Source organism: Carassius auratus, unplaced genomic scaffold (assembly GCF_003368295.1).
Source record: "Carassius auratus strain Wakin unplaced genomic scaffold, ASM336829v1 scaf_tig00013767, whole genome shotgun sequence".
Lineage (NCBI taxonomy): Eukaryota > Metazoa > Chordata > Actinopteri > Cypriniformes > Cyprinidae > Carassius > Carassius auratus.
In genome coordinates, this window is record NW_020524440.1 from 269,638 (window position 1) to 297,165 (window position 27,528).

Genomic DNA, 27,528 nt, shown 5'->3' on the forward strand with positions numbered 1-27,528 from the left:
TAATATGTGAGCAGCATGTATGTACATGATTGTGTTTTTGAGAAAAAAAAAAGTTATGTGTGGTTAGTGTAAAACCACTTGAATAAGGCCATAAAACACATACAAACACATACTGACCTTTGAGAACTGGGGCTTGTAGCCTAGAATTTTTCTTTCTAAATTATGTGAAAATCATGTTGTTTACTCACAGAAAACAATATATTGATTTAAATTTTCTAAGACACTTTTTGCTGGTAAAAGTCATATACGAGTAGGCATCAACTATCATGAATATCATTGTGATTTACACCTGAGAAGACAGAGGCCCGCATAATGAGCCTTTCAGTCAGCTGTGTCACTGAGAGGGAAGAGTTACAAGTAAGAAAGTGAGGACAAAATAATGTATGATGTTGAAGCTGGATTACTAAAACCGAAAACAAATAAATAATTAGCTAAAATATTCAAACTGGTCAAATGCACATAAAATGACTAAAACATAATGGTAAATTAAAATGGAAACTGAAAATGTAGAAGCTAATTCAGAATATTACTAAATACTATAATATTACATAATACTAAAAGAACACTACTGAATCCACAAACGTGAATTATGACTTCAGAAGACTTAGGAGACAGCACACGATTCATATGAGCCACTTTCATTATGCCTTTTTTGTTTTTATTTGCCTTTTCGGACATTGATAAACATTGACAATATGAATGGTAGCTGTATAGCCACGATCTGCAAGAAGATTTCTGCCTTTAGAATATGGTTAGCATGGCAGAGCAAGCACAATGACATTATTAGGGAGGGGTATCAGGTCACAGCATGGGCTGGATTTAAACCCATCTCCCAGTTAAAGCTGGGATATATATATAGATTTAGTTGGCTTTGCCATGGCTCCAATGACTGCACATTCCTTTAGCCAGAAATAAAAACAACGGTTTATTTCCATCATGAATAATAAGAGTTTTAAGACAACACATGTTATTTGTTAAATTATTCAGCTACAGTCGAGCGCCTACACAGAGCACCTAACATAGTTATACCATCTATCTAATTTATTGGATAGGGAATTAGGTCGTGTTAGTTATTCCCAACATATCTAAAGAAGACACAACCCAATTCGCCTCTCCTCTCCTCATTCGTCCTCCTCTCTCCCCAGCATCCCCCTCTACTTGTAATGTGTACAGTGTGGTACATTCAGCCGCTTGAGAGACAGCGAGCGGTTATAAATAGCTTTGTTTACTTTCTTTCTGTTGGTCCCTCTTGAAGTGAGAAAAGAGGAAGAGAATGAGCAAGAAGTTAAAAGTTGGATTTTAGGAAGGCACAAAGAAAATCAGAGCAAATCTAGGAGTTGAGTTTATAGCTTCTCAAATGATGAGATGTGTTGGTCCAGAGGTGTTTCTAGCTTGATATGTGACGAGTCACAGTGTTCGAATCTTGACAATTAATCTTTCTGAAAGTAACAACTTGTCAGTAGATATACGTACTGTGTATCAGCCTCAGGAACTAAAAAGCCCCTTTAAAAAAAATGCAAGAGTGAGACTGTTAATACAGGCTGGGAAAATTAAAATATTATCTGGAAAATAACTGCATTAAAATTTTTTTTAGAATTTAGAATTTTCTATCTGCATAAAAATGATCCAAAACATCAGATATTCTCACATTCTGGAAGTAGACAGAGAACTCTAAGACAAATGAGACAAAAAAACTAAAACAAAAAAACATTTTTTAAGGAAAATGATCCAATATTACATATCTGAGAGTGGTAAAAATATGTGAATCTCTAGGATTAAAGTCCATCTGTCCAGAGGTGTTTTCAAGAGATGAATATAAGGTGTCAGTGCCTGCCCAGTTTTATTTAAAGAACAGGGAGCGATCTATCAAAGTCTGATCATTTTTGTGGAAGTGAATCATGGCACAAACAAAGGAGATCTCTGAGAACTTTAGAAAAAGAGTTGGTGTTGCTCATCAAACTAGAAAAGGTTACAAAACCATCTCTATGGATTTGTAGAGCCCAAACTCTACAGGCAGACACACGGTGTACAAATGAAGGAAATTCAAGACCCTGTTACCTTCCCCAGGAGGGGTCGAGTAACAAAGATCACTCCAACAGCATGACGTGCAATAGTCTGCGAGGTTGCAAAGGAACCCAGAGTAACTTCTAAGCAAATAAAGGCCTTTGATCATTGGCTAATGTTAATGCTCATGAGTCCACCATCAGAACACTGAACAAACACAGTGTGCATAGCAGAGATGCAAGGAGAAAGCTAAAAAGAAACACAGTTTGATAAAGATCATGTGGACAATCCAGAGGGCTACTGGAGAAGTGTTTTGTGGATAGATGAGACCAAAATAGAACTTTCTGGTTGAAATGAGAAGTGTTATATTTGGTGAAAACACTGGATTCCAGCATAAGAATCTCATCTGTGAAACTGTGGTGGTGATAATATCATGATTTGGGCCTGTTTTGCTGCATCTGGCCAAGCACGGCTTGCCATCATTGATAGAGCAATGAATTCTGAATTATACTGTACCAGAAAATTCTAAAGGAAAAAAATGTCAAAAATCTGTCCGTGAACTGAGTCTCAAGAGAAAATGGGTCATGCAGCAAGACAACGACCCCAAGCACACAAGTAATTCTACCAAATGCAGTAATGCAGTAAAACCAATTAATGCAGTAACGCAGTAAAACCAATTACTGTGCAGTAAATGCAGTAAAAATATTCTAAAATGATTCAAATTTTAAACAACAGTTTTCTATTTTAATACATAAATCTGAATTTTCAGCATCATTACTCCGGTCTTCAGTGTCACTTAAAGCTGCAGTACGTAACTTTTGTAAAAATATATTTTTTTACATATTTGTTAAACCTGTCATTATGTCCTGACAGTAGAATATGAGACAGATAATCTGTGAAAAAAATCAAGCTCCTCTGGCTCCTCCCAGTGGTCCTATTGCCATTTGCAGAAATACACCGCTCCCGGTAAGAAACAACCAATCAGAGCTGCAGTTCGTAACTTTCTTTGAGTACAAAATGTAGAAAAATGAACATAATAAGCGAATACACCATGAATCCATTTTCCAAACTGTTTTTGGCTTGTCCTGAATCACTAGGGTGCACCTATAATAAGTGTTTATATTCGGACTATTTTAGATTGCTTCGGGGGTACCGCGGCGGAGTAACCCAGTACCTTTGTGATTCTTCATAGACATAAACAGAGAGAAGTAGATCCGGCTACAATGTTCTTCTGCAAGACGCAAGCAGTTCTGTTTATTAACCGCTAGAGCGTCAAAAGTTACCGACTGCAGCTTTAATACTTCAGAAATCATTCTAATATACTTATTTGCTGATTGTTTAAAAAATATTATTTCGAATGTTGAAAAAGTTTAAAGGTGTGCTGCTTATTTTTGTAAAAACCATGATTTGATGAATAGAACGTTTAAATGTTTCTACAGTCACTTTTAACCATCTTAATGCATCCTTGGTGAATAAAGATATAAAAAAATAAAAAAATCTTAGAGTTATCAAACTTTTGAAAGGTAGTTTGCCGGTTAGTATATTGTTTATCCTTTTTCAATCTAATAGTGGACTAAATATACTACAAGTACCGTAGTATTGACATGTATGACATTATCGCTCTACTACAGAACTGACAGAGCACTTGTTTGTTTGTAAGAAAGAAAAAGACTGAAAGGACTGCTAAGTAAGAGAACTGAAGACTGACAAACAAAAGCAGAATAAAGAAGCGTTCATGATTGAGCCCTCCTTCTTAAGAAGGCATCCGACATTGGGTTATTCACAGCCAAGCGTTCCCTCCTCCACCTCTCAACAGAACCCATCTCACTAATGGAGGGGACGTGAGATGCAGATGCTTCCGAACATCAGTCAGACATTAACATGACTTTCCTTTTTGTCTTCACAGTCCTTTCTCTCTCTCCTTTATTTTTTTCGCCCTCATCTCTTTCTTTCTGGCCTGCGCTTTTTGTGCACCTCTAATTGATCTTGAGGAGTAAGTCTTTTGTGCCAAATGTTCAATTACAGGAGTGACCTGATAAAGGAGCCCAGGAGAAGTTGAGGCGGTTTCTTCTGTCTTTTTGGACAAAACACCATCATCTAATCAACTTGCTCTGGTCCGCCGAACACGCAACATGTGTCTGCTCACTGGAGTATGCCAAGGAATGTATTCATTAACAATTAATCAGAAACATATTATGCAGTGATATCAGAAAAGCCCAAAGTGTCATTTGAACAATGGTAGTTTAATACAAAATGATAATTAAAGGGACTGTTATTAATGGTTGATGGCAACATGAAATCAAATTGTCCCCAAACTGCTAGCCTTACTGTGCACGCTTCATCAGTTCAGGTTATCATAAAGACCAAAAATACAAAAGGTTTTGAAGCTCATTATGATGCCACAATAAGTAATGGGTGAGCTAATGAATATTAACTGGATCATGCACATGTTGATACTAAACCTGGACCGCCAGAATTCATACATATTCATGAGCCAAGTCTGCTCAGATACACTCAAGTTCTGCTTTATGGGCAGCATCAAGCTACTTTATATTTTACACAACCTTCTACCAATTTGTTCAACTTTTAAAAAACAAATCTATATTGATATGGAGATCAGGTCCATAGTATTTGTTCTTCTATGAGTCAAAACTGTAGGTAGTGAAAAGAAAGAATATAATATACACTGCTTGTCATTTTTTTTTTTTTATAATTCAGGTTGCACTTCTTATACATCTCTGCCTCTTACACTCACTAAGGCTGCATTTATGTGAACAAAAATACAATAAAATTGTAATATTGTAATTTAAAAAAGACAATTTATAAAGAACTTTTTTTTTAACATCCTGTGATGACAGAGTTACATTTCCACTAGACATTACTCAATAATTAATACATTTATTCAGCAAGAATGCATTTAATTGATAAAAAACATTTATGTTACAACAGAATTCTCCTTAAAATAAAAGCTTCTTTATTTTTCTTTCTATCTAAAGAATCCTGAAAAAAATAAAGGTTGATAATAATAATAATAAAAAAAATTACAGATAACTGAACAGCAAATCAGCATATCATAATCATGTGACACTGAAGACTGGAGTAATGGCTGTTGAAAAGTCAGCTTTACCATCACAGGAATAAATTACATTTTTAAATATATTCAAAAAGAAAACCGTTCTTTAACATTATAATAATTTTTCAAAATGTTACAGTCATTTTACTGCATTTCTGATCAAATAAATTAGACAAAAACAATTAACTCCAAACTTTTACATTACCGAAACACATTATTCTCCCATGGAACATTGTTATATTTTGTATTCTGACATAGATCACATTACTCAAATTAAATGCAATTGTGAATGTCCAGGATCTAGACACTTTCTAAGGATTTGTTCGGAGGTAAAACATCATTTATTTTTATTAAACAATTGATCTGCATGCCTCTCTTTGATTTATCATTAAATTTGCATGCATTGATGTGTGAAGGCGGCAGGGTAGATTATGGATAGTTTAAGGGTGGTTTAACCTTGAAAACATATACACCATGGCTCAGTTTTCTCTGTGTGTTAGGCTGCCCTCGCTGACACACTTCCCGCTTTTACCTCAGCGAGGGGGGTGAATGCCACTTTTCTTGCTCGCCCCGACCCTGACCCCGCTGTGAAAAAAGCCTGAGGAAATAAAGACCAAAAAAAAAAAAAAACAGCTGGAACGGATAAAGAAAGACAGATGGAACATAACCAGAGGAAACCTGTTCTTGTCACATTCAGTAGGTACATTCAGTATTTTTTTCCCCATAAAATTTTACAAATATGTATAAGAAAAATTTGTCAAAATGTGTTAAAGGTGTTCTATATGCCTATTGCCTTTTAGGGGCTGATGATCCAAAATGCCCTTCAATGTTTGGCAACATCACGGATTCAAAATGAACAGAAGCAAATGACATGCAAGCTTGCATAATGGTTCACTACTCGCCATTTACTTTCTGTCGGATTGGACTTGTCACCTGACAACTATTCCCCTATCCAATAAAACCCACCTTTTGGAAACGGATCCATGTCAAAACGCCATGCATGAGAGATGAAGCGGCAGATAGACAAAGGCAGATGTAAAGGACAAAGAAATGAGCAAGGAGATATATCAAAAGGAAGTCTGAGAGAGGACATGCAGACAAGACACGAAAAGAAATCAGAAGGAAACTCTTCAAAAGAATATTAATGAATGACAGGAATATGACCAGTTCATACCTTTTGCCATTTTAACAAGAAAAAAAAAATTATGAGCAGCATGGTCTTCAAAGACATATCACCCACAAGCATTTCAAATATTATTTGAAGATCAGCAATCATTCATGAGAGCGTGCATTCTTCAAGGAAACCACGTAATGAGAGGTGACACAGGGCTGTCAAAAGGCATCAATTATGGAATTGAATAATCAATAATTATTACTTTAACAAAATTAAAGTATACTAAATTAAAGATATAATGCAAATAAATACATAAGCGCTCAACAAAAAAAAATCATCTTCTGAAATGGAGAAATTATTATTATTATTATTATTGTTTTTGTAACTGCATTCATAAACTATTTTTAAACCTAATAAACAATTAATTTTATTTTTTAATGAAAATTGCTGTTCTTTGCTGTTTTTTAATCCAAAGATGCAATAGTTCATTAAAAGTGACAATACTGTCATTTAAAAATGTGGTTTAAATATTTGATTATGTATAATATATAACAGTACAGCAAAAATATGAATAAATATATTTGATTATATAATATAATGATTATTTCAAAAAAGTCAGGGAAGAGCAAACTTCGACATTTCTAGTATTAGCAACATTTACTACACCCCTGCTTAAATCACAGGCGAAATGAGTAGTCGGCATATTATTCAAAATAATTATGAAGTATATCAAAGTAACTGAATTGAAAAACAAACCCTAAGCACAATTAATTATACTCCTACTAGAGGTTCAGGTTTTGGGCTAGTAACCAAAATGTTGCAGGTTAAAACACATAGCTGATCCATGAACCATCCTCCTTGTTCTTGATCAAGACACTTAACCCCGGGCAACTTTGATTAAAATCATCAGATAAATGACACAAAAGCACATGTAAAGGCTTTTCGGACATGTTTTGGCTGGTGCTGGTGCTGCTGTACCTGGTAGGTGTCCCACAGGCGAATGGTACAGCGTAGCGGCAGCTCCCGCATCAGCAGATTATTCATCCAGCGGAAAGCAAACTGCAGATACTCCACCTCACACTTCTGAAAGTGCACGTGGACATCCTCTGTGGGGATAGAGGAGAAAGCACGGGGGGGGGGGGGTTATATCTATTTGCTGGTACTTTCGGCAAAGTGCTGCACTGGGAGTAGCTTTTGTAAGCCATGTAAAGACCCCCATTGTTTAAAGAAGCACTCTGGCCCTGAAGTAAGATCACCAGCTATTGTTGAATCCTCCCCACACCTGTTTCACTGAACTAACATTATAGACCCCCAGCGCGTGTGTAATTATATTCGATTGAATAGAGAGAGAGTGAGAGAGATACAGAAATGCAGGCCTGGTGCTTAGCTCATTGAGAGAGGGATTTTTCTGATAAGCTCTCGTTCGGCCTTTAACCAGAATAAGAATGGCTTTCGAAAGTGGCTGTATTGACCAGACTCCTGATAAATACTGATGGAGAAAATGTGATGGTTCTCTGAATGTACTGAGAACTGAAGTCGGACCTATCAGATGGAAAATGGAAACTCTTACTGCCACGAATAAAAGCAAAAACCTTTCACAAAAAAGAAAAAAAAAGGGTTTTAACAATGAATGATCTTCGAGATGTTACATAATGGTTGCATCATAATGGACTCAACTAATGGAGTGAGTCACTGGTGTGAGGATTGAACATTATCACAAATTCACTTCTTTCGTAATCCCACTCATTTAAAAAAGCACACAAAAAAAAGCTTTGTTCTTTATGATTCCAGTTCTAGCAAACAAAATGAAAGCATAAAATATTTGCAAACAATTTCTTGTGCCACATAATTGAAACCACTGTAATTTTCTGAAATATACTATAAAGATCTCTGTTTTTTGGTCCTCCAAGAGAAACCTTTTCAGATAACCATTATAATAATACAAAAATAAAATGATTGCTGCATTGTACTTAAAAGAGGACATACATGTAGCACCTTTTTATACATTTTGTGGTACATATTTTAAATGGCAATATTTTGTAAGGCCCTAATGCTACTTTATTCACAACTGTTTTAATAATAATTTAAATAACATTTGCAAAGTAAATGTATGCAGTAAATAAAAGTAAATAAATAAATAAATAAAAAACCCAAAAGCAAATGTTTTGGACAGCATTCCAATTGTTTTAGTCTTTATAATGGTTTATAAATGTTTTATATATATATATATATATATATATATATATATATATATATATATATATATATATATATATATATATATATATATATATATATATATATATATATATGTTTCTTGAGCAGCAAATCAGCATATAAGAATGATTTCTTAAAGATCATGTGACACTGAAGACTGCAGTAATGATGCTGAAAAGTCAGCTTTAAATCACAGCAATAAATGACTTAAGATTTATTAAAATAGTTTCATAAAACATTTGTCATATTAAAATAGTTGTCACACTATTTAACAATATTACTGCTTTTATTGTATTTTACCGCAAATAATTTCAGCCTCGGCTAACATATATAGTAATTTAAATATAAATTAAATGTTTTATGCCGTCATTTGAGAACCAGATACACAACACAGAATTTCTGAGGAAAAATAAACATTTAATAAGGCTATATTAAGAATTAATGTGAAGAAATTAAGATGTTAAAATGTTTTTATGCATTCAAATAATTGGACATGCTACAACACAGAACTTGGTATCAATAAAACATTTGGTGATGGAAAAGAAAATATTTCATTGTGCCCTCAACATGCCGTTTTTGTTAAACTTTCAACAAACTGAGGTGACATTGTATAAGTTTCATGATTTTAATTAATTAGACATGCTTTTTGATATTACGGTGTAAACTAACCATTAAAAAGGATTCTAGAAAAATGTGAAAATAATTTGGGAAAAAATAAAAGATTTCAAAGGGCCCTATATTTAACACACAATTAAAACAGTATATGGTTTGTATGTATTTTAATAAGACTTGATGATTGGTGATTTCTTAACAATAAAGAAAGTTTTCATGTGAAATGCCACGCTGTAAAACTATAAATAAAGTTATTACAAACACTCAATGCTGAATTGAAGCGAGATTTGAGTAAAAACTCATTCACATTATAAAAAGTCTTAGTTTGGTGCTAATGTTAGCTCTAATGCACCGGTTACCCTGCAGTGATTGCAATTCATGATGTTTCAGAAGAATTCACCTGAGGCTGTAAGAAAATATATTGTTTTCTAGAAAGACACTTTAAGTGGATAAATGTGTATTGGATCAATGCAATGTGGACCAGGAGACCATAAGGAGTGGATAAAGATTTTCAGTTTCATGAAATATTTAACAACCTTATGTTATATGTTCACCTATTCAAAAGGGCCCCTTTTAGCTGATATGTTTCATTTAATTTCATGTTCAACAGGTTTGTTTTTATAGCACCTAAAATATATTGCATGTAAAAAAAAGTGTTTGTTTCAGCCAGTAAAAAGATGGTTACCACCCTTATATATACATACAAACACACACACACACACACACAGCCCTCCATAAGTATTGGAACAGTAAAGACAAAATTGTTCTGTTTGATGTGGAGTCAAGAAATCTGTAAATATGATTAAAAGATGAATATGAGACAAAACTACAGAATGTCACATTTTATTATTGGGTGATTCAACACAAAGATGTTTTACCAGCTAAGAAGATCTGCACTTTTAGAGTTTCATCTCCCTATCTGATGTGAGCATATGTATTGGTTGCCTCACAGGTCTTTCTAAGTGTTGAGCTGTGTCCTTTTGCATTCATTCTTCAGATAATAAAAGCAGGGAATGTGTCTTATCAGTTATATCCATTGCTTTTCCATTCTAAGTCTTGCATTTGACGATGACACACACAAACCAGGATGAAGACGAGGAAACCGATTCTGAAAGAAAGGCAAGCAATTTGGATGCTAAAAGAAAAGAGTAAGTCAGTTCGAACTATAGAAAAAACAAAGGGAATAGAGAAATCAAGAGTTTGGAAACTACCAGAACATCAGCAACCAACGATGACCTGATTGGCTGAGGAAAACCACAGTAGTTGATGATGCTCTGTCAATCTACAGTCCGGAGGAGATTTGGACACAGCATTACAGAAGCTACACAGCAAGATGCAAACCTCTGATCAGCTCCAAAAATAGAAAGGCAAGATTCTTCACAAATGTGAGCCAGTAGAGTTTTGGAGTTGATGGACCAATGAGACAAAGATTCACCTTGATCTAAGTGATTGGAAAGCAAAAGTGTGGAGAAAAATGGAATTGTAAATGATCCTAAGCATACAACCTCATCTGTAAAGCTTGGTGGAGGTGGTGTCATGGCATGAGCATGCATGGCTGTCTCTAGAACAGGACCTCTTGTGTGGCATGGCAGTAGCAGAATTAATTTGGAAGGGTACAAAATCATCTTGGCTACCAATATTCAAGAAAATGCCACAAAACACATTAGGAAGCACTTGATATTATATTAGGATAATGACCCAAAACACCCTGCCAGTTCAGTCAAGTACTTTATCAGGGCAAAGAAATGTAAAGTCTTAGATTGCCCAAATCAATCTCCAGATTTAAATCCGATTGAACATTAATTTTACCAGCTGAAGAGGAGACTAAAGACAGGAACTAAGCCCAAAACATATTCATATTTGAATCATATTTGCAAATGTCTTGACACCACAGCAGAGAAAGCGATTTTGTCTTTACTGTTCAAATATGAGGACACTATACAGTGTTTGTGTGTGTGTGTGTGTGTGTATGTATGTATATATATATATATATTAGGGCTGTCACTTTTGTGAAAAAATCATTTCCGATTTTTAAGACATAAGTGTTCATTGAATCGATTGTAAAATAACGTCAAATAACGGAAGAATGTAAAGAGAGCGCTGGAAACATGTCAGCAATATTTCCTATTTATTGGAGTTTCATGCAGAAAAACAAACAGCAACTGGAGTGCAACATTCTCGAAAATATACATATGCAGAGGGGACGAAATCTCCGACATTATTTTAAATAATGATTCCATCCATTTCAAACAACTCTTCAAAAAATGAAACTTTAAATGGACTTGAGAACAGTCCATGTGTGTTTTTTTTTTTAAATGTAACCGGAATTCTCAAAAAGGCTAGGGCCTTTACAAATTTATTGGACAGGAAAACAAGTCAATCAACATTTTCGAGGAATCAGAGGATTCACTATATTGATATGTCCAGCTGTTGAGAAGACGTGCTCCGACCACACTGATGTCCCAGTGACACTCAGGTACTTCATTGCCAGCTGCGCAAAGTGGGGGTATTACTGCCAATTTTCCACCACAAAAGCCGGTCGCTGTCAGCTTGCAATGGTCCTTTTTCATAACTCAGCATCTCCTGTAACTAGATGCGCGAATGAGGTGAATTCGCGTCTACCGCGCCACGCTAAACCCCTCATTCGCACCGCGAGACCTCCAGACGCGTGTAAACGCGTCTTTACATTGACTTAACATTGAAATAATTCGCACCAGACGCTCTATTCGCATTTGGTGTGAACGTCACTGGGTCTAGGCGCGTAAAATTGCTGCCATTTTCTGTGTAGCTTTGGCAACACATACTGCATTTTCGGAATTCTTTATTTTCTTTTTTTGCTTGTTTGTGAGTTTTGTTACATCTATATTTTTTTATTGTTTTATTCAGTTAAAATTAATAATGTACATATCAAGGTTGAGGGTTCGATTCCCCGGGAACACATGATTGTAGAAAATTGTTAGCCTGAATGCAATATAAGTCGCTTTGGTTAAAAGTGTCTGCTAAATACATACATTTATTTAATTTTTATTTAATAAAAAAAAAAACGTGTACTTGCTAGTGAATTTTTTCAATAGTCTTCTCAAAGTGTGATTTGTTTTCCCTTCGCTCAGTCCACTCCATTCGTCTCTCCTCTCAAGCTCACTTCCATGTGCCTTCACACCCTAATCACAGGGGCTTATGGGGAATTTATTTCTCTTCTGCGCCCCCCGGTGAGACTGTGGGGTCTGCTATTGCTCACGGTGCTGGTGGATGCTGATGGATGGGAAAGAGGCGCGCGGCGGCTCTCACTGAGCGTTTCAGTGTGGGTTGTTCAGCTTATCACACCAAACACTGTGAAACAGGGATGTAGGCGTCCAGATGGTATACACACTCTCAAGGAAAAAAACAGAGGCGGACTAGTGGAATAATGGAAACGTGTGATTCCAAGAAACCGAAACGGCCAACACCATGGGAAAACAACTTTTCCGAGGTGATGAACAAGATCGCACCCTGGCAGAAAAATAACTCCTTGTTGTTTTGAACATTTTGCACTGCTATTTAAGGTTCGAGACAACTAGCTCACATCATTCTGGAGGGCAAAGGGCAAAATAGATGGGATCATTTGAGGGACTCCAGACTCTGCCATTTTGTTCTGGCAGTCATGGAGTGTTATTTGTGCTGAAGCTTCTGAGGGTGTTAAAAATAAAATAAAAAATCTGACATGTCGCAAAAAGTGGCACACGGTTGGGCCCAAAGCAGCTTTGACGACTACATTTGAACTATTCATAGAAACCTTTCAAAAATGTTAGGCTTCTCAACAACTACAACAACTGACAAAATAAATAAATACATCTAAGAGTAAAGCTTTGTTAAAATGTCAAAAACAAAGTGCAAAAAGAGAGTGATTTACCTGTTTGGGACCAGGACCAACTACACCAAACTTTTTAAATAACCATTTTACCCAAATACTAAAATGTTGTAATCATTTACTCATTCTAATGTTGCTGCAAATGTATTTTATTTTTATTTTTTAGATATTTTATGGAATGTTCACACTGCTCTTGATCTGTGGCTGTTCGATTTCAAATGGGAAATAATCTTAGCATCTTGAATTTTTATAAAATGTAATTTTGCTTTTCATTATTTAGTAGTTCTGATATATATTTTTGATAACATGTGAATGAGCGTATTATCAGAATTTATATTTTTTACAAACAATTCCTTTAATTCTATGCAGTGTAAAAGGGAATTGGTAGATGATGTGTTTGTCAACATGATCTTACCATCTATTCTGCTAACGAGCTCTTCCAGCGCCTTGACTTTAATCTGTATCCCAGGCTGGGCAAATGTGTAGTTGTCCTGATACAGAAAAACAAAGGAAGTATTTAGAACATGGAATAATTGATCTATCAACTTGTTAAGCCTCTTTCACATGACTTATATAAGAGCTTAAATCGCTCCACACAAGCATCATGCGCCACTTTGAAAAGCCACCAACACATGAAAAGCACTGCAATTAGTGTACTGGAAATGCTCATTTTTTTCTTATGTGGTAATTGTCAAAACTAAACCTGTAAAAATGTTTTAAGAGCACTCAAACAAACAAATAAATCGCAATAAAAATTAAATCAAACCAAAAAACGAATACATTTTATCAATTAAAGACGGTTTACAAAAATATTTGCCTGCACGCTGAAAGTTTGAAAAGAAGGAGTTGAAACAAAAAAAAACATATTAAATAAAAAAAAAATAATAAAATAAAATATGTATAGAAAAATAAGAAAACAAAAAACAGTAACGACAAAGGTGAAATCAAATAGTTCGATTTTGCAAGCTGCTTGTGCAAAAAAAGAAAGTGTAATGAACTGTAGGCATTATAACATCACATTCCTAGTTAATTCGTAACTTATGTATTTCCATCTCTGTTCCTCATTCCTTGTGGGTCAGTAAGGGCCAGTGGCAGTCTGCTGTGCTGTGGCTCGTGTTTAAGCCCAGGGGGACGACTGCATGGGAAAACACATTCTGCGTTCTGATCCATGCGTGTGCTCTGCCCTTCAGCTCGGCTCCACTCACCCAATGAGCACAACACTGAGCGGCCCACAGGACAGCCTGACTGTGGCCTGCATCTGACCCTTGCCCCCGCCTGCAGATGAGTGCCCTAGCATGCTCGCCTCACTCTAACAGAGGGCCGTTCTCAAAGGAACACCGCCTGGATCTGAATTCCCCTAGCTTAAAAGTCCAAGCTTCAACTTCCTCTCAGAGTTTTTATGTCTCTCTCCCCTATGCGGCTAAGTGTCTTATCCTCTGGGGCTTAAGCACAACAAAGTCGGTGCCTTTTTTCGGTTTGTCTGAAAATTGTCTTTTTTTTTTTTTTTTTTTTTTAAATCGCACTGCATTCAGCTTGTCTTTGGCTTTTGGAAAAGAACAAAGGGACAGGATGACCACTACAGGGTTTAGTTTTAATAAAAAGACAAAGAAGAGATGAAGATGACACTGAGATACTGTCCTCAGGAAACTGAGGATGAACCAAGAAGGTCTATAATGCCTGGAGAAAGCGATTACCATTACTGTCTTAATGACAGTAGCTTGGCTGGTGCATAATGTTTTTCATTTGGATTTTGTGAAGAATGGGATTTGAATTTTGCCTCCTTAATATAAAAAAAATGAAATAAAATAAGTATAAAGAAATGTATAATAGAATTAAGAATAAAGATGATGCCATTTAATGAAATATATATTTGATAATTATTCAATAACATTCCATCAACAAAAAGAGATTAAATTATTTTGAATTGCTTTATTTTTTTTGAGATGTATATTTTTATATTATAATATATATATATATATATTTGTTTTGTATAAATTTATCTTATCTATATATTTACATATGCTTATAAAACAATTAATAATATGTTAACAGTAACAAAAATATTATTATTTATAATATTACTATGATGACGAAGCAGAAATGAAGAATTTTGCCTCCTTTGAATAAAATAAAAATAGTAACAAATTTTTTTGATATTGATGATGATTATTAGAAAAGTTGTAGAAATAAAAAGACAAATAAATATGAAAACTGATGCATGAATTAACTTTAATGATACATTCATTTATACGTTTAGAAAAAAATTATATAAAATATTCAGAGTAACAAAAATAGATAATTATTATTATGAAGATGAAGAAAAAGAAAACGACAACAAGGGTGAAATTAAAAAGTTAGAATTTCTAAACTGCTTGTGCAAAAACTAAATAATTATAATGAATGGCTACTTTTGAATGGCCATCACTGGAGAAAGACGGTTATGGGATCTCTCATCCAACCAGTCAAACCTCAAGTGAATCAAATACCTGTATCCCATCCAGCAATTTGCTCATGCACCAAAAGCTGTCGGCCTCAATGTTTCGTTGTGTATCCTGGGGCAAGCTTGCCATTTCAAAATTTTCCACGTCTTCCTCTATGGAAAAGAACACACACACAAACACACACACACACACACACACACACACACACACACATTTATGTTCGGTCACCAGCAGATCAAACCAAAATACATGCTGCAGGTGTTCTCAGCAGTCTGTGTTTTCTTGCAGGCAACAGCAGCTCTGGTGTGTGACGCGTGTGGTATGCACAGACACCACGAAGCCATTAGATCATTAGCCGGCAAACTGCATTCTTTATTCAACACATTAATCAAATCACTTTCTCACCCCTCCTCCTCCCTCCCACCGCAGGCTTCCCCTCACAGCCATGACCTTTCCTGACTCTTTAAACAGTATGTGCTAAATGATGCTGATACACACATTATGCCCCAGAGAGCCAGACCTGGCTGCAAGAGACTTCTGTGTGCCACTCCACGCACCTACTGCACATTTAATGTAGTCCTACATCTCTTGATTTCATTCTTGCTTTTTTCTCAATAAGGATGGATGGATTGGGGAGGGGAAGGAAGGAAAAGGAGCTATTTTGATGAAGCACTGAGTAAAGAGAAAGAGAGAGAGAGCGCGCTCTAGGCATGTTTGCATGCAGCTTGTGCATCGGCAAAGAAATTCAGTCAATCACGCGACTGTTACTGCAGAACATGAGAGCTGAAATATAGATAAGAAGAAGGTCAGGTCCAAGGTCGTAGACACAATGAAGAATTCATGCTCTTGAAGGACCGCAGATACTCAACTGAGGACCACATACTGGAGACCGTGCTGACAACTGCTGCTGAGGTCTGTGGTTAGAGACAAAATCAAACCGATTGTCAACAGCAAACTTTCAGACGTATAAATGCATGAACGCTACGGTTCACAAGTTTGGGGTCAGAAAGATTTTTTTTTTTTTAACAAATTACCGTAATAATTTTGTAAGGATGCATTAAGTTGATGAAAAGTGACAGTTAAGTTTAGAATGTTGCAAAACATTTGTATTTAAAAAAACAAATGCTGTTTTTTTTTATAATAAATAAAAAATATAAATTGTAAATTGTATTTATCAAAGAGTCCTGGAAAAACATGCATCTAGTTTACACAAACTATTAAACAGCACAACCATTTTTCAACTTTGATGATAATGAAAAATGTTTCTTGTACATCAAATCAGCATAATAGAATGATTTCTGAAGGATCGTGACACTGAAGACTGGAGTAATGGTACTGAAAATTTAGCTTTGCCATCACAAGGTCAAATTTTTTTTTTATACATCACTATAATTCAAATTAACCGTTTTCTATGTTAATACTTACAACATTACTGTTTTTACTGTATTTTTTTAAAATCACGTATATATACAGCCTTGGTGAGCATAAAAAAAAAAAAAAAAAACACAACCGTGTTAAACTTTTAAACAGTGTTATGAACCTTGTCCAGGGCCAGTGAGGGAACATAAATAAAATGTTTGTACCTTACAACAGTAGTGTATTTATGGAGTATTTCAGTAGTCCATACAGTCATAAAGATTTAAATTGATATTAAAGTGAGTAAATGTTGACTGAATTGAAATTTGAACTATCCTTTTAAACACTGAAATGTGCAATTCCACCAGTTGTGACAAAAATATACTGTTAAAAAACTGTAAATTAAGACAACCTTTAATGAATGAATGAATGATTGAATGAATGAATAATTGATTAATTGATTAATTGATTGATTAATTGATTAAAGATATTAAATCTTGAGCGCAAATGGAGAAAAACTAACTTGAAAGTTTTTAGAATTGCGTGGAAAAACAGTATGTCCAGCTATAAACAGGCTCTAAAAACTGCCAGAGCCGAGCATACCTGCAAACTAGCAGAAAATAACCAAAATAATTCCCTCACAGTTTAATAGTTATGACTTTGTGAATTTCTTAATAAGAAAAGCAATACATTAACAAATGCAGATTCTACGGCGTCTAATACTTCAGTTTCATCCATCGCACCCAAAGATAAACTGCAGTGCTTTACAACCACAGGACAGGAAGAGCTAAATAAACTTATCACTGTATCTAAACCTACAACATGTTTATTAGATCCTTAACCCACTAAATTACTGAAAGAGTTATTAACTATAGCAGAAGAACAGATTCTTAATATTATTAACTCAACGTTATCTTTAGGTCACCTCCCTAACCCTTCAAGCTGGTGGTTATTGAGCTTCTTAAGAAACAACAACTAGATCCTTGTGAACTGGCAAATTACAGACCCATTTCAAATATTCTGTTTAGGTCTAAAATTTTAGGAAAAAATAATTGTCTGCTCAATTGAGCTTCTTCCTGCAAAAAAAAAAAAAAAAAAAGATCTCTGAAGAATATCAGTCAGGATTCAGGCCACACCATAGCACAGAGACGGCAAGTTTTACTTGATCTTAGTGCTGCATTCAACTCATAGATCTGGGGTTCCTGTGGCTCAGTGGTAGAGCATTGCATTAACAGCGCAAAAGGTTTGTGAAAGGTTCACTTGTTTATATTACGAACAAGTGAAAGTCGTGACATTTGCCAAGTATGGTAACCTATACTCAGAACTGGTGTTCTGCATTTAACCCATCCAAGTGCACACACACAGCAGAGAGAAGAGAACACACAGTGAAAACACAACCGGAGCATGGGGCAGCTAAATATCCAGCGCCCGGGGAGCAACTGGGGGTTCAGTGTCTTGCTCAAGGGCACTTCAGCCATGAGTATTGAGGGTGGAAGAGACCTACAACTCCTGCCATCACTGAGTCTCAAACCTGCAACCTTCGGGTTACAAGTCCAACTCTCTAACCATTAGGCCAAAGATGCCCCTAATTATCTAAGCTAACCGAGTGTGTTAAAAATTTAAAAGATTGGATGACCAATCTTCTACTATTAAATTCAGATGAGACAGAGATATTACTTATTGGACCAAAAAACTGTTACTTCCTCTACAGTCAAAAATCTGGGTGTTATAATAGACAGCAACTTGTCTTTTGAAAATCATATTTCCCATATTACAAAAACAGCATTCTTCCAGTCTCAAGACTGAACTATTGTAACACACTTCTAGGTGGTTGTGCTGTATCTTCAATAAACAAGCTACAGTTAGTCCGAAATGCAGCAGCTAGAGTCCTTACCATGTCAAGAAAATATGATCATATTACCCCAATTTTACAGTCTCTGCACTGGCTACCTATTAAGTTCCATACCAGTTACAAAATCACTTACCTATTAGGCCCATAATGGGTTAGTGTCTAGCTAACTAGTCTTCTACCACACTACAATCAATCACGCTCCCTAAGGTCACAAAACGCTGGACTTTTGGTAGTACCTGTACCTAGGATAGCAAAGTCCACTAAAGGAGGCAGAGCTTTTTCACATTTGGCTCTCAAACTCTGGAACCGACTTCCTGAAAACGTTCAGGGTTCAGACACACTCTCTCGGTTTAAATCTAGATTAAAGACCCATCTCTTTGGCCAAGCATTCAAATAATGCATCTCATAATCTTGTACTGCAGTTATATCTGATCAAAGCACATTATTATTCTTTAGCATGGTTTAAACAAATCAATTCTGCAATTTCAGCTACGCTAATTATGTCTCAATTTGTTTCTCTGTTTTTGCCACAAGATTGACATCCTGTGGTAACTAGGAAGCTACAGAAGCCTCAGGCTGGATCCAGAACACCTGAGAAGAGATGATGCTGACCCTCAGAGGACATTAGATGATGCCAACCCTGAAACAACATACAGAACTAACAAATTTAGCTTTAAGTTTGATTGCAACTTATAGGTTATATTGTCTGTTTGACAATGAACAACATATATTTCTGCCATACGTACATTAACTGACAGTCACCACTAATAAGCTAATCCTAAATATATTGTAGGAAAATAATTTTACGTAAAGCTGCTTTGCAACTATTTGTATCGTGAAAAGGGCTATACCAATAAACTTGAATTAAATGTAATTAATCAATTCACAGAAAATGTATTTACAAACAATTTACACAGAAATTAGCATTTAATGAATGTTATCCACAAATGTGATCCAGACTGATAGCAGGTAACAACTAGCAAAAAACCTCTCTGCTCAAACTCAGAGCAAACTGTCAGTAAACCTCTGCATTGCAGCAGGAAGAACAGCTGATGTGGGGCCGAGATGGGATTCAAGTAAAAAAAGACGGATGGAGAACGACAGGAAAAAGCTGGAGGGGGTTGGGGGGGGGGGTGTAAAAGGAAAGCCAATAACCCTCTTTGACCACAAATGAAGCATGCAGTGCCCTACTGGTCATGGGCCATATGTCACTGGCCACAGCACTGAAGAGATTCCTGATCCATTTAGCTCTCCACATTTCCACATCACTCCAAAGCTTCGGACACACACACACAAACACACACACACACACACACACACACACAGCATAAAGCAGATTTACAGAATGCAGGAGAAATCCTGTTTGTGGCACAAAGAGAGGCATTGCCACCATGTTCTCTGACCCCATGGAGAAAAAGGGGGTTATTGTGCCATGTGCGAAAATAAGCGACCTGAGAGATCATTCAGTAATCATGAGTTAAGTCTGCAACTCGTGAAACAAATCACTGCTCATTCAGGTCATTCCGGCACGTCTCAGGTTGAGAATTAAATGATCCGTATTATTGAGCTCAGACTTTAAAAGCGGATTGGATGAGCCGTGTTCAAAGCCGTTATAAAATAAGCCGACAGGCGCACACCTGGTGATCGCACTTCAACTGAATTCTTTATTACTGGTATAGTTAACCCAAAATCCAAGATTTTTTCATTCCAAACTTGTATGACTTTGTTTCTTTGGTGGAAAAGGACGAGTAATTTGAGTTGAACTGGTTGCTATGTTCCATACAACTGCAATAAACAGGGACTGGAGATTTCAGCTTTAAAAAATTATCTTTAAAGAGGCTAATATAGGACTCATGCACTTTATTTTAAATCTGTCAAGCCATATACAATTTTCGTTTGACAAACAGACCGCAATAATGAACTGATCCTAGGCATTCGCCCTAGCTCTACTTGGCATGTTCATCAGGAGAAGAGGCCATGTCTGATCCCTAACCAATTAGATTGATGCATCAGTTGATTCAGTTCACAAAACTGGTCTGAGTCAATCACAAATTTAAACCAATCTGGGTCTTGTGCTCAACCCAACAGAGCCGTACTGACTTCTTTACGAGGCTTTTTTTCTTTTACTTAAAAAGCTCCTGTTGCTAAATGTATGAAAAAGAGACACTAATTCATTCTTCACTAACTCATTCAGGTTGCTCATTTTCATAATCATTTTTGAATGATCAATTCCTTTAAATAGTCTTGTCGACAATAAACAGCAACTATAAATAGCCTACTGTTTATAAAACAAACAATACAGTTATTTTATGAAAAATTTACATTTTTGTTGAACATATTCAAGTCACAATAGCGGTGCATTTGTGATTTTACCCTCTTGCATCTTTTTGATCAACACCACCATTCACCAAACCACAAACTATTCTCACCCAGACCATCCATCAAATACTAAAACTGCACCATGAAGGCCCAAATAACAATCCATAAAACCAGGAAGGCAATAAATAATAAGGTGAGAATATTACACACCCTCTTCAGTAATAAAAAACCAATGTGTGTGTGAGGGACAGCTGAGAGACCGAGACAGGGCGTTGATGCTTTACAGAGGAGATTTCCCCACTGTCCTCTTTGTCTGTCAGGATAAATGTGATGATTTACCCTTTGAGAATATTCCCTCTCTCTCTCTGCCACGTCTCTCTCTCCACTTCAAATTCTTCGGCGCATCAATACCAACACTTTAAACCGAAGGGCGCCGTGACTCTCCTTCCTGCCGGCTACTCTTTAAAACGCTACTCGCTGATATTGAGCTAAATGCGAAGCGCCGATACTCTCCTACACCGTCTCTCTCAGAGGACAGTCTCAGCAGAAAGTTAAAAAGCTCGCAGAGGAGCCCTAGAAAGCCAGTGAGGCGTGTCGGCCAAGAGAAACAGCACAGTGAAAGTTGGCCAAACGCTGCGTATGAGAGCAGGCGAAGCCGTTAGAGCCTGCAAACATCGACGATGGGGGTGAAACCCACATCACAGGGAGGATGCGCTAACCTCGCTCTTCTATCTCCTGCTGGCAGCGTGTTGGGATCATGAAGTTCGTTCAGATGTATCGATCAGTGGGTCGAGTCCCCCACCGTGTGCTCTGCACCCTCTCAAGCCTCTGTAAACACTTATATCCAGCCAATCAATGCGGCTCATTCTACCTGCGGCACTGAGTCGCTCGCTCACACACGCCGAGAATCCCAAACACACACACACACATATTCACAAGGCCCACTAACAAATTAGATATAGAAAGGCCCTGCAGAATGACACAAAAGCATCTGTATGAAAAATCAGCTTTTCGCTTAATGAGCTTTGTGGAGAAACAGAGGGACAGAGAGAGTGGCGGGCGAGGTAGACAGCCAGAGAGAGACAGACAGACAGAGAGAAAAAGAGAAATCGATTGGTGATCCAGGTAATCTGTGGGTTTGTCCCGGTGTTTGCACTGGTGACATTGCAGCAGCGGCACACACCGGAGAGATCAATGAGCCTCCTATTGTTCTTCTGTAATCCTTAACTATCCATAAGTAATTAACCTTCACATGAGAGGACAGGAAATAAATAAGGAAGGGAGGGGAAGGCTGCGGGTGGAGGGAGAATAGCAATGAGGACCAGAGCTGGAGAGTATATTTCCCTCCCTGTCTGTCTCTCTTTATCTGTCTGTCTACATCTCTCCCTCCCTCTATCTATTCTATAGATATCTATTCTATTCTTCTAGACAGACAGAAGTGATAGATGGACAGAACAATCGATAGAACATAGATAGAACATAAAGAATGACCAAAAGAAAGATGAACAGAGAGAATGCTAAAATGCGAAAGATAGAATGATATAACATTAGACTGAATAAACAAAGAAAAACAGAACATTAGACATGGATAGAGATAACTAGAGCTATAATAACAGAATAGATATATTGACAGATAGAGCAAAAGATAGACAGACAGATAGATAGATCCCTCTCTTCATCGGTCTCTCTATCAATCTGTCCATTGCATTATCTCTCTCTATTTCTCTCTCTCTCTCTCTGACCATATGCCCATCTTATTCCCATCTCCGTTTGATTCTGTCTGCTGCTCTTTCCATCCGTCTCCCTCTTTCACCATTTGTCTCTCTCTCTCGCGCTCACTGTCTATCTTTCAGACTTCCTTTCATAGATAATTGATATTCTGTATTTTTGCGTCTGACATTTTCACGGGATATTGTCAGTTTGTTTACATTTACACCATCATGTCCCGAGCATCATCTGTCAGACACAGGCTTGTCTGCATCTCTCTGGCTCCAGCATATCACACACTTCAGTGCACTATTAGTGAAGCAAACACAACTGATGTGCTCATCCAAAAGGACACAATCAGAGAGGTGTAGAATCAGTCAAGCAGACCAAGTGATCCATGTGGAAGGTCATTAGACACTTACCCACGAATTCAGAGAGGAAGACCACAAAAAAGGGAGTGACCAGGTCATTAATGCCCTGCACGTATCCACTAGCGGGGTGACGGATGGCCCAGATGAACAGAATCCGCTCAAACACCTGAAAAACAAGACAATCTCTTTCACTGTTTAACAAAAATAATTTATTTCTCGTTACAATTGTGATTGTTGTGCAGACTTTTGGTAACTGATGTTGCTTAATTCACTCTTGACAGAGCAACAGGCTTGCCTTTCCAAACGCAGCTGCATTTCAAGAGCATTAGTGCAAGTTCCTTGTTGTTTATGGGTTACAAGTGTTGCACACTTCTAAGTTTAAAACACCACAGCACCTCCTGCTGGTAAGCATCCAAAGACACAAAGCTTGATAACACCTAACCAGAGATCATCATCAGCGAAATTACAGACAAAAATAAAAGTTTTTTTTAAGTGATGGATTAAAAAAAAACAACAACAACAAATAATAATAATAATAATAATAAAATACATCAGATCAAACAAAATATCATGTTTATACATTTATGTGCAAATATTATGTGCAAAAATTTTAATATTAACTAAAATGATGACATTTTATTAGGTAAAATTTTATAAAATACCATTACACACACACACACACACACACACATACATACATACATGACAAAATGTCTATATAAGAAATAAGATTAAAAAAAAAAAAAAAAACTATGAATATAAACAAAAGTACGAAACAAACACAGATAAGGAAAGGAATAGTAAGCTCTTTTTTTGAGTGAATCTCATGAAACCTTTAAAGAATATGTCCTGCTCTTACTTCACACCAAGATAAAAGAAAGACAAATTATATTTTGCCTCAAGTTATTATTTACCTCAGAACTGGAAGAAAAATGTGCTTAAAGTCATTGTTTAATGACAAAATGTGCTCATCTCTAAAAACTCTGAATATAAACACAAGTACGTAAAAATAAACACTGATAAGGAAAGAAATCGCAAGCTCTTTTCTTACGTGAATCTCATTAAATATTTCAAGAATATGTCTTAAAAGACAGACAAATTATATTTTAAGTTATATTTCATCAATCACCTATGAGAAAATGAGGGGAAAACCTCAAAATGAATGCATAATCAATCAATCAATCACCTTTATTTATATAGCGCTGTAAACAAAATACATTGCGTCATAATGGTAATGATAACTTGTGCTTGTCTTGTAAACAACTGTCACAACACAATAAATAAAAAATACAAATTATATACATTTTCTTTTCTTTTGATTTCAGGGTGAAATGTGACCTGGACATGATTGTGTGTGTGATTCACTCTCTTATTTTTATGATTTCTGGTGGGTCTGTCACAGGTGTTGCCGTCTCAGAAGATCACCTACCTCCTGCACCAGTGGTTGCTGGAACAAAGGAATCAAAGGGTTGGTCCTCGGGATATCGATGTGAATCTATGAAAAGACACACACAGGTGTATACAGGTAAGCTCAAATGCACACCCACACAAGCACAAACCAGTTACAGAATCAGCGTGTAAGGAACACAGGAAAAAAAAAAAAGATTAAATCAATATGGCCCAAAAGCACTAAATTGAGTTCTATGTGCCTTTTCCCTTCCAGTAAATGGAGGAAAGCCATCAGGGCCCAAGCTGAACATGCTATCGATCAGGTTTCATAACAAGCTACACACAAAACCTGCATGAATTCACTTGGAAAGCGGACAGCGGGAGCATCCAGCCGCACATACAGGTGGTCACACTTTCGTTTCATCCGGTTCCCTTCTTATTTTTTCTCGTTCTATTTCAACTTCCATCATATGTTTGACGAAATGGCTTTGTAGTAATGCAGGTCACTCGAAGGCCAGCGAAGTGCGGTTCGCTCGTATTCACTGCCATTCCTCGCCCTCTCAGACTGTGACCACGCTAAAAGGTCATTTAGTGTTCCTGCCCAGACAGCCAGGGGCCAGTCCAACGGTCCTGTACGACCATATAAATCCTTTTAAAGGTCTGTGTCCGATTTGTATTGCAGTAGACGAAATGAGGGGCTGGGAGCCAGTAAGCCCTGAGGAACCGGACAAGAGAGGAGAGAAGGCAGCGCATAGCAATCGACTACCAGTCCTGCACCATTAACCTGAGCTTTACAGCCCATAAGAATATTGATCCCCCCTTCGTCCACATTAATAACACGCAGGTAAAAATCTGGGTGTATTACTACTATAGCTTTCTAGAAGAAGGTGTAACCTTGACTGAATGACTCACTGCAGAGAGGATCAGGTTCCTCAACAGATTGGCGTCTGGTGTAGCCTAGTGGATAAAGGGATTGTTCACCCAAAAAAAAGATCCAAATGTCTTGTGCACTACCCAAGTCTTGAGTCATACGATGAGGTCGGTGTTAGGAACAGACTGAAATGTACAGTGGCTGCTGAAAATTCAGCTTTGCATCACAGGAATAAATTACATTTTAATATATTCAAATAGAAAAGAGCCGTTTGACATTGTAATAATAATTCACAGTATTTTTGACCAAATAAATGCAGCCTTAATGAGTATAAGATTTTCACAGACCCCAAATAGAAGTTTTTTGCATGGTTTTTCCAAATCAACAGTCTGTCTTAAAGAAGCCCTGTCCAATTAAGCGGGTTTACGGTCATGTTCACAAAACACAAATCAGATGTGTTTTGAAGGATGTACGAACACTGCAATGCAGCCTTGTGATAGCAAAATGAACAGACATTCAACAAATAACATCTGGAATTTAAAAACATAATGTTATCTTGCAAACGATCTGATAAGATCCTTTTCCACTGAAATTCACCCATGCATTATCTGTTTTCATGTCATAACAAACAGTAGATTTACATATTAGGATGGTTTCCAACTAACTAAACCTGGATTTAAACAAATATTCTGGGCTGCTTTCAGCATAGTATCTATGGACGGCATTCGTGACATACATTTGACAATGCATTTCCTGTTTGACAACTGACTTGTGGACTGATGAAAGTGCTCTCTTACTCTTGGAAATTGTGTAGAAAGGATTAGAAAGGAACTGGTCGATTTCAGCCAACTCTTCCCCTTTTCTATTGAGAACATACTCAGAAGCAGGCCGGCTTGATTTTTACCTGTCTGTATGTGTCTCTGTGATTCTCATCTGTTCTGGAGTGGTAATACTGCTCGATGAAGGCATAATACTCCTCCCTCTTCCTCTGGAGAACCAGATCCCTTCGTTCCCTATTGGCTGGAAGATAGCCCTGAGAGAAAGCACATGGAAAGAAGAAAATGTTCATTTAATAGCTTTCAGAAAACAACTGCTGTACACCCACTTTCTCCATGTCTTCCAATTGTATCTTGCCCTGTAACCAAAATGTAACCTATAAATAATGCAAACAAAATATATTAAAAACAGATACAGATCCATGCAGCTTTTTTAAATCTACAGCTTGGATCATTTCAATGAGACGAGGTTCTTTATCATGATGAAGTCAGATGTTTAATGAATGCCTTTCAGAGTACTATCTGACTGATTTTATGCAACCGTCTTTTTTTTTTTTGCTGCTGTTCATACAAATTGCACTTTTCAGAAAGCTTCTTATGAGAGAAACAAATCAGACAAGTTCCACCTAAATTCTCAAGTTCTTACCTAATGCTTTCCTACCAAAGTGCTTAAATGAAAAATAAAGAGCATTATCATTTAAATGTTAGGGTGGCTCAGAGGTGTCCAGATGGCTTTTAAAGCATTGCTAGGCAGTTGTTAGGATGTTCTGGGTAGCTGCTTACTGCTTGCAAGTCAAAATATAAAGAAATAATGGGCTGAGTAAGAAGTCACTTATTTGAGCAAAATACAACAAAATCACATAATGATATTGTGAAATATCATTGCAATTAAAAATAATTGAAGATTTTACTGTGTTTTAAAATGTTATTTATTCCTGTGATAAAGCTGAATTTGGCTTGAGAAATGTACATGCTAGTAACTTGCTAATCATGCTAACAAAATCTTAACTTTATGTTAGTAACATTCTAATCATGCGAGAATAATCTTAGCAACTTGATAATCATGCTAGAAACATGTCAACACTAGGTTAGTAAAATGCTAATCATGCTAACAACATGCTAGTAACTTGTTAATCATGTTTGCAACATGCTAGTGACTTCCTAATCATGCTAAAATCATGTTAACAACATAATGACTTGTTAAGCATGCTAGAAACATGATAGCAACTTGTTAAAAATGCTAGAAGCATACTATCACCATGCTAGTAACATGCTAATCATGCTAGAAATGTTAGTAATTTGTTAAACTTGCTTATAATGCTAACAAAATCTAACATTATGCTAGTAACATGCTAATCATGCTTGAATAATGCTAGCAACATGTTAGTAACTTCTCAATTATGATAACAACATGCTAGTAACATGCTAATCAAGCTAGAAACATGTTAAGAAAATGCCAATAATGCTAGAAACATGCTAATAACACGCTAATCATGCTAAAACACATTAGCAACATGCTAATTATACTAGACACAGCCTAGCAACCACCCCACCTTAGCAATATGTTTTATACTTATCT

General features: G+C 36.5%; 1 protein-coding gene across 4 annotated transcripts in view; it reads right to left on the reverse strand.

Annotated features, from left to right (window-relative positions):
* The window catches only part of LOC113074138 (TBC1 domain family member 22B), a 45,408-nt gene that overhangs the window by 5,800 nt on the left and 12,080 nt on the right, over window positions 1-27,528 (reverse strand). For 3 of the 4 annotated variants that reach the window (XM_026246878.1, XM_026246879.1, XM_026246877.1), the window contains 6 exons: window positions 26,078-26,206; window positions 24,343-24,408; window positions 22,965-23,079; window positions 15,354-15,460; window positions 13,283-13,358; window positions 7,170-7,297 (listed from right to left, as the gene is read on the reverse strand). In XM_026246878.1, the coding sequence (XP_026102663.1) occupies window positions 7,170-7,297; window positions 13,283-13,358; window positions 15,354-15,460; window positions 22,965-23,079; window positions 24,343-24,408; window positions 26,078-26,206 (621 nt within the window). The remainder of the gene's footprint in view (window positions 1-7,169; window positions 7,298-13,282; window positions 13,359-15,353; window positions 15,461-22,964; window positions 23,080-24,342; window positions 24,409-26,077; window positions 26,207-27,528) is intronic. The other variant, XM_026246880.1, reaches the window with a different exon arrangement.